Source organism: Lissotriton vulgaris, chromosome 12, assembly GCF_964263255.1.
Source record: "Lissotriton vulgaris chromosome 12, aLisVul1.2, whole genome shotgun sequence".
Lineage (NCBI taxonomy): Eukaryota > Metazoa > Chordata > Amphibia > Caudata > Salamandridae > Lissotriton > Lissotriton vulgaris.
The window spans coordinates 520,343,813-520,356,390 of record NC_141700.1 but is presented as its reverse complement, the minus strand read 5'-3'; the positions used below and the strand labels follow the sequence as shown (position 1 = coordinate 520,356,390).

General features: G+C 49.4%; 1 protein-coding gene across 1 annotated transcript in view; it reads left to right on the top strand.

Annotated features, from left to right (window-relative positions):
• HYDIN (HYDIN axonemal central pair apparatus protein) overlaps window positions 1–12,578 on the top strand; it is a 2,950,008-nt gene that overhangs the window by 1,316,850 nt on the left and 1,620,580 nt on the right. Inside the window, exon 35 of the mRNA XM_086945295.1 lies at window positions 20–169. Coding sequence (XP_086801421.1) covers window positions 20–169 — 150 coding nt within the window. The remainder of the gene's footprint in view (window positions 1–19; window positions 170–12,578) is intronic.

The following is a 12,578-nucleotide window of genomic DNA, read 5'->3' as shown; positions in this document are numbered from 1 at the left end:
TTTAAACTCAAATGCCCAGGTTGACAAGCACATGCCCATGTACCTCCGCCGTAAATTACGCCAGGAGCTGAAGCCACCGCCTCAAATATTCGAGATGCTGCCACCCTTCGGCACACTGGTATCAGGTCAGAAGGTCAACGTGCAGGTGAAGTTCATGCCATTGGAGGAGGTAAGACCTTTGGTGTTAAACCGTCGTTTGATTAGTGAGAGACGTTATTTTTCTGGTGTTTTACCCATAGAAAGAATATGGGGTGCTTAATGGCCTTAAGTGGAAAAGAGCGTGTGTGCAAACCGCTCTTACGCGTGTTCTAACATCTCCATTTCTGCTGTTCCATATCAAAGAAAAAGTCAGTATTTCTTTTTCATGTGCGCCGTGTAATTACATATAATAGGGCTAGTGTTAATGTGGGGATGCCAAATTCAATGTGTTTTTCTGCAATCCGCATTAGCACTAATGTTAAAATAGCTTGTGGATGTGTCAATTCATGCAGACTGCAAGTAAAAAAAACTACACAGCGCCAACAACGACATTTATGTATGTGTTTGGATTGCAAAATGTGATGCTATGGAATGCGCACAGGTCATTTGCAAAGGCGTATCTTTCCAAGATATGGCCCTGGGTGGTGTTGCCCAGTGGCGGCTGGTGACATTTGAAAGTGGTGTGCCGTAAACGTTGGCATGATTTTTATATAGCAAGCGATGTGAACAAGTTCTATGGACATACTTAGGGTCCATGTGCCTTGGCCTAGAGATTGTTGTAGATAAAACAGTACAGTCAAGGAACATGGTAATCCATGGGTTCAATCGGGTTCCATGGCGTACATTGCAAACTGGAAGTGTACTGATCAGCCACACATCAGTCTGTCGAGCAGTGAATCCAAGGTGAAGATTAAATAATTATGTTTTTTACTGAGGTTTGTGATTCGGCAACATAATGGTACCAAGTGATGGCTGTAGTAAATTTAACTCCTTCATCCCTGTGAGAAGTTAGCCTGGTATATGATGTCCACTATTCTAGTGGGCACCTTGCATCAGTCTAATCGACCCTTATTGATGGTAGGTTATAAAGTCAACCTTATAGAAAGCTATCCTAGGGGTAGCTGTGGAGAGCAGCCTTCAGACTAAGACTTGGAGATGAGTTAAGCAAGTTGTTTTACCATTTATAATCTCTTGAATACCAAATGAAAGCACACCACACAAGGTATATATCAAACATATATGTATTTATTCTAAACACAACCCCTCTGGACTCTTTATGAGGTCAGAGGTAAAAGTACAATACAAGAAACTTAATTAGCATACGATAAGTTGCACAGTATACGTTTTGTCCTAGGGGCCTCACAAACCATATACTAAAATAGTGGTATAAGAACCACAAGAGGAATAGAAAGCAGGCCTAGGGCCTGTGGAGTCGCTGGGGCTACTCAGAACAACCAAAGGTTAGGATGTAGGAGGCCCACGGGAGACACGTGCAGTGTCTTAACACAGCCGCGGGTTACCATTGACTTTCTATGGGAAACAAACAAGTTACAATTTTAAAGATTAAGGGTACAAGGAGATGAACTGCGATGGAACCCTTTTAGACTAAGACACTTGGAGAGTCAATACCCATGGGAGCACTGTAGTACTTGTGTTACCTCACCTAGGGAAGCCAGGTGCATAGGTGTCTTTTCGTGTCAGGTTTTGTTGTTGATTCCAATGGAGAGCTGCGAAGAAGTGCTGCAGGCGTCCAGAGGAAAAGTGTCCGGGTGGATCCAAGGGTGGATCGGAGATGTGAAGAAGCTGAAAGCAGAGGAGACAGAGTCTGGGCCACTAGCCAGTGACCAGGTGGCGATAGGAAGAAGCCACCAAATGTCGGGTGATTTCAGGGGAAAAGGTGAAGTTTGTCTCTTCAGCCACGAGGACCAGGTGGCGTCGACGACAACCAGGAGCTGGATTCGAGCTGCCCCACAAAGGGTCTAGTTGACTGCGGTGTCGGTATCCGAATTGGAGACAACAAGCCTTCACAAACGCAATCCACGCAAGATGTCGAGATTGGCTTCGGTGCAAACAAGCAAGGTCTGAGGCGCTTCTCCTTTGCAGGGAAGCTGGAGAAAGCCTAGAGCAACCAGGAAAGCAAAGTAGTTGCAAGAGTGGTCCTCCTGGGGGCTCACTAGCCAATGGACAAGGAACCGCAAAGACGCGTTGAGCTGAAATGCACAAAGCGGGCCCACGGGACATTCGTGGAGTGTGGGCCTCTGAGCTTCGGAGCAAAAGGTGCTCGGGCTGGGGCTTTAAGCATCTCAATGCACAACTTCGGGATACCTCGGGAAGTCGATGCAGGTAGCAAAATACAGGATGTCCAGGAGTTCCGGTCCCACGTCTCTCGTGTCTGCCACGGGTCTCAGCTTTGCTGGGAGCAAAGGTCGGGGTCAGAGATGTCTGGAAGTCCGTGTCCTGTGTCGCAAATTCTTCAGGGTTCGGCGGGAGCCTCGAAAATGCAGACTGGCAAAGATGCTGTTGGTGCCTGTTTGAACAGGGTGGTCATTCCTTGACCACAAGGGAGATTTCCTCCGTCTTCCAGTCGAAATGGAATGTCGAAGGTCCAGGATATATGTTGCAGAGTTTTGTGCAGGATTATCTAAAGTCCTAGGGACTGGGGTTCTATACTTATAGTAAGTTTAGGGGTTGGACTAACTCTAAGGTCCCTCCTATGGGTGGACCTGGGGTGGGGGGGGTTACACCCCTCCCCCTTTGTCCAGTTTCGCGCCAGAGCTGGGGCTGAGTGCCCCATCAACCGGTTTGAACTGGGAAATGCATGGAGCAGCTTGTGTGCCCCAGGCAGTTTCTGGAAAGCATTCACTGAATGCAGCCCTCCCTGCCCCAATACACTAAGAGCCTGTCTGTGGGAGGTGCCAGCACCTACCTGGACAGGAAACCTATTGTTCAGGCCTCCCATGGTGGAGTTTCGTCCAGCAGCAGGAGGGCAGACTTGTGTATGTGGCAACAGCATCCATTTTGTGATGCTGAGGCTCTCTTTAACTTTAACCGGGTAAACCAGTAACTACATGTCTTCTCCCTCTAGTAGGGTGGAATGCTACCCCCACCACCAGAACTGGTTGGGGGGGGGGGGTAGTATTCCAAAGTGTTTGACACCTTACACAACATGTTTTAATAAAACCAAACCTAAGTCAGCATTGACAGCGAGGATTATAGTGCACTTAAGAGTATATGGTATGGCTATATTATAGAACAGCTATAAGGAGATGGTTCCGAAAGCTGCAGAGGGTCTCGGCTCATGCTAGGGCACCCTCTCACATAAAACCAAGCACTCTACCTCCAGGATTGTCGAGGTCTGCCTTAGGAGTGACTTATAGGTGTATATGTGTCTATATATGTATATAGATATAGGTATACTATATCTAAGTAAGGGGTGATTACACCACCTTATCCAGGCTGCAAGAACAGACCTGTGGTGTCAGTTTGGAAGGCAAACCAGGTGTGGCACAATACATGCTGCAGCCCTTGGTAGGCCTAGGGTGCACCTATGCCCTGGGTACCTATGGTACACTATACAGGGGCTCACAAGGGTGACCCAGTAGACAATCTTGTATGTACCTAAAGTACATGGTTCGAGGCATGTGGGCTGCTGAATTCATATCTGTGCATAGATCGCCGCCTAGTGTTGGGTCCGGATGATCGCACATTGTTGTCCTGGAAGAGTCTTCGAAGATTCACGAGACAGGTGGCTCCTCCCCTGGACTACAGTGCGCATGGGCATCGACTCCATCCTCAGATTGTTTTTTTCCGCCATTGGGTTCGGATGTATATTGGTTCACTCTAGTCTGAATCGATATAAACTTTCTTAAGGCCAAAAGGCCTTTAGTTTTCTTCGTCGGTATAGTCTTGCGTTAGGTGCCTGATTCTTCCAGCTCGGTTCCGAGCCGGATTCCAGAGAACCGTGTGCTTTCGACGCGGAGGGCCCAATCGACGCCACAGACCCTATCGACTGATCATCATGGAACGGAGCCCATTCAAGAGATGTCCCGTGTGCAACTCCAAGTATCCCCACATCAACGTCCACCCGGTGTGCAACAAGTGTCTGTCGCCGGATCATGATGAAGCCAGTTGCATGGCTTGGTCCCGTTTTCGATCCAAGAAGACGCTTAAGCATCGACGCGCTGCGCGCCAGGAGGCCCAGCAGACTGCACCGGCGCCTGTGGACATTTTCGATGCCGGGGATGATGAGGGAGCTGACCGGTAAGTTAGTGGAAACCTGTCGAATCCTGCGTCGGAGATGACTATAACTACGACGCGGACGCTGAAATGCTCGAAGCGGAAGAAGTCGTCGACGAGGTAGGAGATGACGATGGGGCCTTTGGGGCCATGGAAGATAGCTCAAGCGAAGAGCTAACTCAGACTGACATTGGGGCCGAAACGTTTCAAAAGGCTCAGGTCGAGGGATCGCCACTAGGCCTTACCCAAGATCTTCCAATGGGTTCTATGGCCCCGCCTTCGGGCTCGGCTACGGACATTGCTATTGAGCCGCACCCTGCAAAATCGAAACCGAAAGTAAAAACAACGGTCTTGACGCAAGTGAAAGCACTGGTGCCCCCCTCGAAACCGAAAGTGCGTATTACTTTGGTCGGATCGAAGGCCTCGTACCTGTCGGCACCGACGAAGCAGAAGGGTGTTGTCGATCCAAAGACACAGGTCAAGGGCATCGAGACAAAGTCTGCCACGCCGAAGACGAAGGTCAAGGTAGTCGAGCCGAGTAAATCGGCGCCGAAGGTGGTCGACACCAACAAAGGACTCGGTGATCCGAAGGTAATCTAGACTCCGCGTCAACAAGACAAGGCCAAAAGCGGCACAACCCACGAGTCCACGTCTAGTGGTGCCTCGAAGGATCCAGTCGACTCGGCACGGCCGTCCGCTGCTTTCTCCAAACAGGTGGCGGACTCCCTAAAGCGCATCAAGGAGAAGGCCTCGACTGTCGGCCCAAAAGATCCTCCACCTTCGAAGCCTGTCGATAAACCTCCAAAAGCGTTGACGCCCATTCACTTCACGTTGCCGCCGAAAGTGGCGCCGAAGGCTTTCACCCCTAGGATGGTCGCCAGCGTGCCCGAGAAGGTGCCCTCGGTGCCGAAGTCGACGACAGTGGCCCCGGCCTTAAAGCATCGACAATCTTCGTTGGAAGAACAGCAAGAACATTTTATCGATGCCGAAACGGGCAGACTTTCCCTTCATAAACGGAAAATTGCCCCAGAACAGCCAATGGAGTCCTATAAAATTCCTTTAAAGAAAAAGAAGTATTCCACTTCAACTCCTGTTCTTGTGGAACCACTTTCTCCACATGGCCATGATGTCTCACCCACTTACTCTGACGTGGACGCTGGGGAAGGTGATGATGATGATGATGAGTACAGCTATCCTGTCTACACTGACCCAGATGATACCAATGAACCCTGGGCAGCTGGTGCTGACTCAGATGATCCTCACTCTACCCCAGACACTCAACTCTATGCTGTAAAAACGTTGCCTACAGAGGATTCAGCGGCGGTTAATGCCCTCATTGAAAGGGCGGCTAAAAATCATGACGTCCAGCTCCATGCTGACCCCATTGAAGTGGACTTTCTTTTTGACACCTTTTCCGTCTCAGAGAGAACTGTCAAGACTCTGCCTATGTTGAAGGGTGTCTTAAAACATGCTAGGGAGATCTTTAAGGAGCCTACCAGAGCCAGGGGGATAAACCCTAGAATTGAGAAGAAGTATAAACCAGCACCTACTGACCCTACTTACATCAAGGGACAGTTGCCTTTGGACTCTCTTGTTGTTTCAAATGCCCGGAAGAGGGATAATTCACAAACAACGGGTGATGCTCCTCCCCCAGATAAGGAATCTAAGGTGTTTGAGGCATCAGGGAAAAGGGTGGCAGCTCAAGCGGCCAATATCTGGCGCATTTCAAATACACAAGCACTTCTAGCGAGGTATGACAGGGCCCACTATGACACACTGGAGACCCTGTTGCAGCACCTGCCAGACGAATACAAAGAGGCAGCTGAGATGCTCATCCAAGAGGGGAAGCTAATATCCAATGCTTCTATTAAATTTGCACTGAACGCGGCTGACACCGCGGCCAGAGCTGTCAACAATAGTGTCATGCTGAGACGACATGCCTGGCTCAGAATCTCGGGATTTAAGCCAGAGATACAGACCACCATTCTTAATCAGATAGTAAACCCTGATCTTCTGTTTGGCCCAGAGGTGGACACCACCTTGGAAAAGATCAAAAAGGACACTGAAACTGCTAAGTCCATGGGGGCCCTGCAGTCCCAGCAATTCAGGGGTGGTTCTTTTCGTCGCTCAAGCACTAGAGGTGTTTCCAGAGGCCAGCTCTCCCAAACCACGCAGTACTATAAAGGCAACACGCAGACCACATACACCAAACAAAGTCGAGGTGGATATCGTGGAAACAGCGCCAAAGGCAGGGGTCGTGGAAACAACAACTCCAGATCCTCTGCCACTAACAAACAGTGACGCCTTGTCACTGCCCCCCGACCACGCAACACCGGTCGGGGGGAGACTTCAACAGTTCCTACCAGTCTGGAAATCCATCACCACAGACAGGTGGGTCACACAGCTTATACAGTACGGTTATTGTCTGGAGTTAACATCCGCTCCACCCAACATACCCCCAAGACACCGTCCTATGTCCGCCGAGCATTTGCAATTATTGCAGCAGGAGGTCCTCGCCATGCTGCAAAAAGAGGAAATCGAGCTTGTGCCTGTGGAAGAAAGAGGCACAGGAGTTTACTCACTGTACTTCTTGATACCAAAAAAGGACGGGTCCCTCAGACCCATACTGGACCTCAGTCCCCTCAATCAGGACATTCTATCGGAGCACTTTCACATGCTGACCCTGCAGCAAGTACTCCCGTTGCTCAGTCAGGGGGATTTTCTCGCAACTTTAGATCTAAAGGATGCGTATTTGCACATTCCGCTGCACCCGTCACACAAAAAATACCTCCGGTTCACCATCCAAAACCAACATTACCAGTTCAAGGTTTTGCCTTTCGGGGTGACCACGGCACCCAGGGTGTTTACAAAGTGCCTGGCGATGGTGGCGGCGCACCTAAGGAGACAAAACATTCACGTCTACCCTTATCTGGACGACTGGCTCATCCAGGCAAAGTCAGCCCAGCAGTGTACCGCCCACATGTCCCACACCATTCACCTTCTTCACGATCTGGGATTCTCACTGAATTACCCAAAATCCCACCTGCAACCCGCCCACATACGGCAGTATCTGGGTGCGACGATAAACACTCTGGCAGCCACAGCACAGCCAAATTTAGTGAGGGTCAACAGCATTCAATCGCTGATACAAAGATTCAGACCTCAACACCCGCTTCCAGCGCGAGTGTTCATGCAGTTGATAGGCATGATGGCCTCCTGCATCTCCATAGTCCCGCACGCGAGACTACATATGCGTCCGCTTCAGGAGTGCTTGGCACGTCAGTGGACTCAGGCTCACGGACAGTTGAAAGACCTAGTGTTGGTGAGCGGTCGGGCATACAACTCTCTGCATTGGTGGAATCCACAAAACCTTTGCAAGGGACGACCGTTCCAAGAGCCTGTGCCACAGATCATCCTGACGACGGACGCTTCTCTCCAGGGATGGGGAGCTCATGTACTCCATTACACTGTGCAGGGACTATGGACACCTCAGCAAAGGAAGATGCACATCAATGTTCTAGAACTTATGGCGATCTTCATGGCACTAAAAGCCTTCAAAGTACATCTATGCAACAAGGTCGTGTTGATCCGGACGGACAACATGACGGCCATGTACTACATTCAGAAGCCGGGAGGAACACACTCTCCACAGTTGTCTCATCTGGCTCAGAGCATGTGGAAGTGGGCCATTCAGAGAAACATCTTCCTCATGGCAGAACACCTCCCAGGCAAAGACAATCAGATGGCGGACCTGCTCAGCAGGTACAGCCACCACATGCACGAGTGGGAGATACATCCATCGGTACTCCACCCGTACTTCCAAAGGTGGGGTCATCCAGAGATAGACCTGTTCGCCACAAAGGAGAACACAAAATGCCGAAGCTTTGCCGCCAGGTTTCCACAGTCGCAAGGCAATGTGATATGGATGAACTGGTCAGGCAAATTTGCGTACACTTTTCCCCCAGCACCTCTAATACCGCTGGTGGCACGCAAGCTGAAGCAGCACTCGATGACTCTCATCCTGGTTGCTCCGACGTGGGATCGCCAACCATGGTACACCAAGTTTCTGGAACTGTCCGTGGTACTGCATCAAATGCTGCGCCTCACACCCAGGCTTTTGGCGCAGAGCTATGGCGACATTCAGCATCCAGATCCGCAACAGCTCAACCTGGCGATCTGGTTCCTGAGGTCTTAGAGTTTGGCTACCTCAACTTACCTCCTGACTGTATGGACATCATCCGGGAGGCAAGGAAGCCCACCACCAGAGCATGCTATGCGGCGAAGTGGAAGCGGTTTGTCATTTATTGTGCAGGCCACAACATTAACCCGCTGGATGCATCTATTCAGAACATCATTTGTTATCTCTTACATCTGTACAAATGTAATCTGGCCTATGCTTCCATTCGCATACATTTATCCACAATGGCTGCTTATCTCCAAAACAGACAGCACCTCTCCTTTTTCAGGGTGCCTGCCATTAAAGCCTTTCTGGAAGGACTCAAACAAGTCGTTCCTCCGCGGACGCCACCAGCCCTGGAGTGGAACCTCAATGTGGTCCTCACCAAGCATTCCTGCGAGATTCAATTCTTGACATGGAAAGTGGCTTTCCTTATAGCGATTACGTCGCTATGACGAGTTAGTGAACTCCAGTCACTAACTATCCAAGAGCCATTTATCCAAATTCATTCTAACAGGGTGGTGCTTCGCACTAACCCTAAATTCCTTCCTAAGGTAGTGTCTCAGTTCCATATCAACCAGACTATAGAACTACCTGTGTTCTTCCAAAATCCAGAGTCACTGGCGGAGAGAATGCTCCACACACTTGACGTCAAAAGGGCCCTAATGTATTACATTGATAGGCCCAAGGATTTTAGGAAGACTAAACAACTCTTTGTTGCCTTTGCGCCACAACACAAAGGTAACCCCATTTCCAAGGCTGGTATAGCCAGGTGGATCGTTAAATGTATTCAGATCTGCTATCAGAAAGCCAAGCGCACTCTCACCATTCCACCACGGGCCCACTCCACCCGAAAGTTGGGGGCCTCCATGGCTTTCCTTGGAAATATTCCTTTGGAAGACATATGTAGAGCAGCCACATGGTCTACCACATACACATTTACAAAACATTACTGTGTTGATGTGCACTCCAAACAGCAGGCAGCTGTAGGGCAGGCTGTTCTAAAAACACTTTTCCAAACTGCTGCAGCTGGCACGGGCGGCCGCCGTTAATGGAGGGACTGCTATGTATTCTATGCACAGATATGAATTCAGCAGCCCACATGCCTCGAACCGAATTGTACATACTAGTATGCATCTGTTCTTGGTATGTAGGGCTGCTGACATTCATATCGCCCGCCTTCCTCCCCGGTGCCTGTAGCGGCTGCAGCATTCACACATACTTCTAGCATGGTCATCATTCACTTAGTTTCACTCCATCTTGGCCACAATGGCTAAAAACAATCTGAGGATGGAGTCGATGCCCATGCGCACTGTAGTCCAGGGGAGGAGCCACCTGTCACGTGATACTTCGAAGACTCTTCCAGGACAACAATGTGCGATCATCTGGACCCAACACTAGGCGGCGATCTATGCACAGATATGAATGTCAGCAGCCCTACATGCCAAGAACAGATGCATACTGGTAAGTAGCATATTCGGTATTAATTTAGAGAGAGAACAGTTGGGCTGTGGGCCTGAATAGCAGGTCCACAGCCACACTTAAGTCGAAAAACCAGAGAATCACAGCAAAAAGTGGGGGTAACCATAGGAAGCAGACCCTACTCTCCTACACAACCCCCCACCCCCCTCCCAAACGCAGGGACATTAAACTAACCTTGACCAGTTGAGTCTTCATGTTCTAAGTGGAAATACCTGGAGAGTCCATCTGCATTGGCATGGTTACTCTCAGGTCTATGTTCCACTGTATGGTCCATCCCCTGTAGGGAAATGGACCACCTGAGTAGTTTGGGATTTTCACCCTTCATCTGTTTTAGCCACAAGAGGGGCTTATGGTCTGTCTGAACTGTGAAGTGAGTGCCAAACAAGTTTGACCTCAGCTTCTTCAGGGCCCAAAGCACAGCAAAAGCCTCCCTCTCAATTGCCGACCAACGTTTCTCCCTAGGGGTCAGCCTTCTGCTAATAAAAGCTACTGGCTGGTCTTGACCTTCTTCATTCAATTGTGATAGTACAGCTCCTACCCCCAACTCAGAAGCATCTGTTTGAACAATTAATTCTTTGGAGTCGTTTGGACTTTGCAGAATGGGAGCAGTGGACATGGCCTGCTTCAGGTCATCAAATGCCTTTTGACAGCTGGCTGCCCACTGAACTTTCTTAGGCATTCTTTTAGAAGTTAAGTCATTCAGGGGTGTCACAATGGAACCATACCCCTTGACAAATCTCCTATAGTACCCAGTCAGGCCCAAGAAAGCTCTGACCTGAGTCTGGGTGGTTGGAGCAACCCAGTCCATTATGGTCTGGATTTTGCTCTGTAATGGTTGAACCTGGCCTCCACCTACTAGGTGGCCCAGGTACACAACCGGAATATGCCCTATCTGGCACTTGGTAGCCTTGATAGTTAGGTCTGCCTTTTCCAGGGCCTCCAAAACATTTTTCAGGTGGATCAGGTGATCCTCCCAGGTGGAACTAAATTCAGCAATATCATCAAGATAAGCTGCACAGTAGTCATCCAGGCCTGAGAGGACTTTGTTCACCAACCTTTGAAATGTGGCAGGTGCATTATTCAGACCAAAGGGCATCACCACAAATTGATAGTGCCCACAAAGGGTTGAAAATGCTGTCTTTGGTTTGGCCTCCTCAGCTAACTTTATTTGCCAGTACCCAGCTGTCAGATCAAATGTGCTCAGATATTTGGCAGAGGCCAACTTATCTATGAGCTCACCTCCTCTGGGTATTGGATGGGCATCTGTCTTAGTGACATAATTGAGACCTCTGTAGTCTACACAAAACCTCATCTCTCTCTTGCCATCTTGGGTGTGAGGTTTTGTCACCAGGACTACTGGACTAGCCCAAGGGCTATATGAAGGTTCAATAACTCCCAACTCCAACACCTTTTGGACTTTTGTCCTGATATAGTCCCTGACATGATCAGGTTGCCTGTAAATCTTTACTTTTAACAGGCAGGCTTTCCCCAGTGTCCACTTCATGAGTGCACCAGGTAGTCTGACTTGGAGTCAGTGAAAACATATCTCTGTATTTCTGCAGAACTTACTCTGCTGCTGGTCAGTGAGGCTGCCTGCCAAGGCTACACAATCAACTGAACCATCATCAGGGTTCTGAGAGAGCAGGTCTGGGACAGGGTCACTCTCTTCCTCCTGTCCCTCATCAGTAGCCATGAGCAAGCCCATGTCTGCCCTGTCAACATATGGTTTCAGTCTGTTGATATGAAGCATCCTGTGGGTGGTCCTGGAAGTTCCAAAGTCAACCAAGTAGGTGACTTCTCCCTCCTGCTCAACAATCGTACGGGGTCCACTCAACTTGTATTGGAGAGCTGCTGGGGCCACTGTCTCCAACACCCACACTTTCTGTCCTGGCTGGTAAACAGTCAGTACAGCCTTGTGGTCATGCCAGGCCAATTGCAATTCCTGACTTGCCTCAAGGTTTTTGGATGCCTTTTTCATGTACTCAGCCATCCGGGAGTGGAGACCAAGTACATAGTCCACAATGTCTTGTTTGGGAAGTTTGAGAGGTAACTCCCATCCTTCCTTCACCAGACAAAGGGGTCCTCTTACAGGATGCCCAAATAGAAGTTCAAAAAGACTGTAGCCAACCCCCTTCTGAGGAACCTCTCTGTAAGCTAACAAAAGGCAGGGTAGCAGGATATCCCATCTCCGCCTGAGCTTTTCTGGGAGATCCTTAATCATGCCCTTTAAGGTCTTGTTGAACCTTTCAACTAGACCATTGCACTGTGGGTGATAGGGTGTGGTGAACTTATAGTTCTCTCCACACTCCTTCCACATTGCAGTCAAGTAACTAGACATGAAGTTTGCACCTCTATCTGATACACCCTCCTTAGGGAAACCCACTCTTGAGAAAACTCCCAAAATGGCTCTTGCCACAACAGGTGCTGTATTGGTCCTAAGTGGAATAGCTTCTGGGTATCTGGTGGCATGATCCACTACCACCAGAATAAACCTGTGCCCAGAGGCTGTTTGGGGATCCATTGGTCCAACAATGTCAATCCCAACTCTTTCAAAGGGAACCCTCACCACAGGTAGCGGTATAAGGGGGGCCTTTGTAGTACCACCTGCTTTGCCACTGGCTTGGCAGGTTACACAGGAGCGACAAAACTCATTTGTGTCTTCTGACATGTGGGGCCAGTGAACGTGAGGGACAAGCCTTTCCCA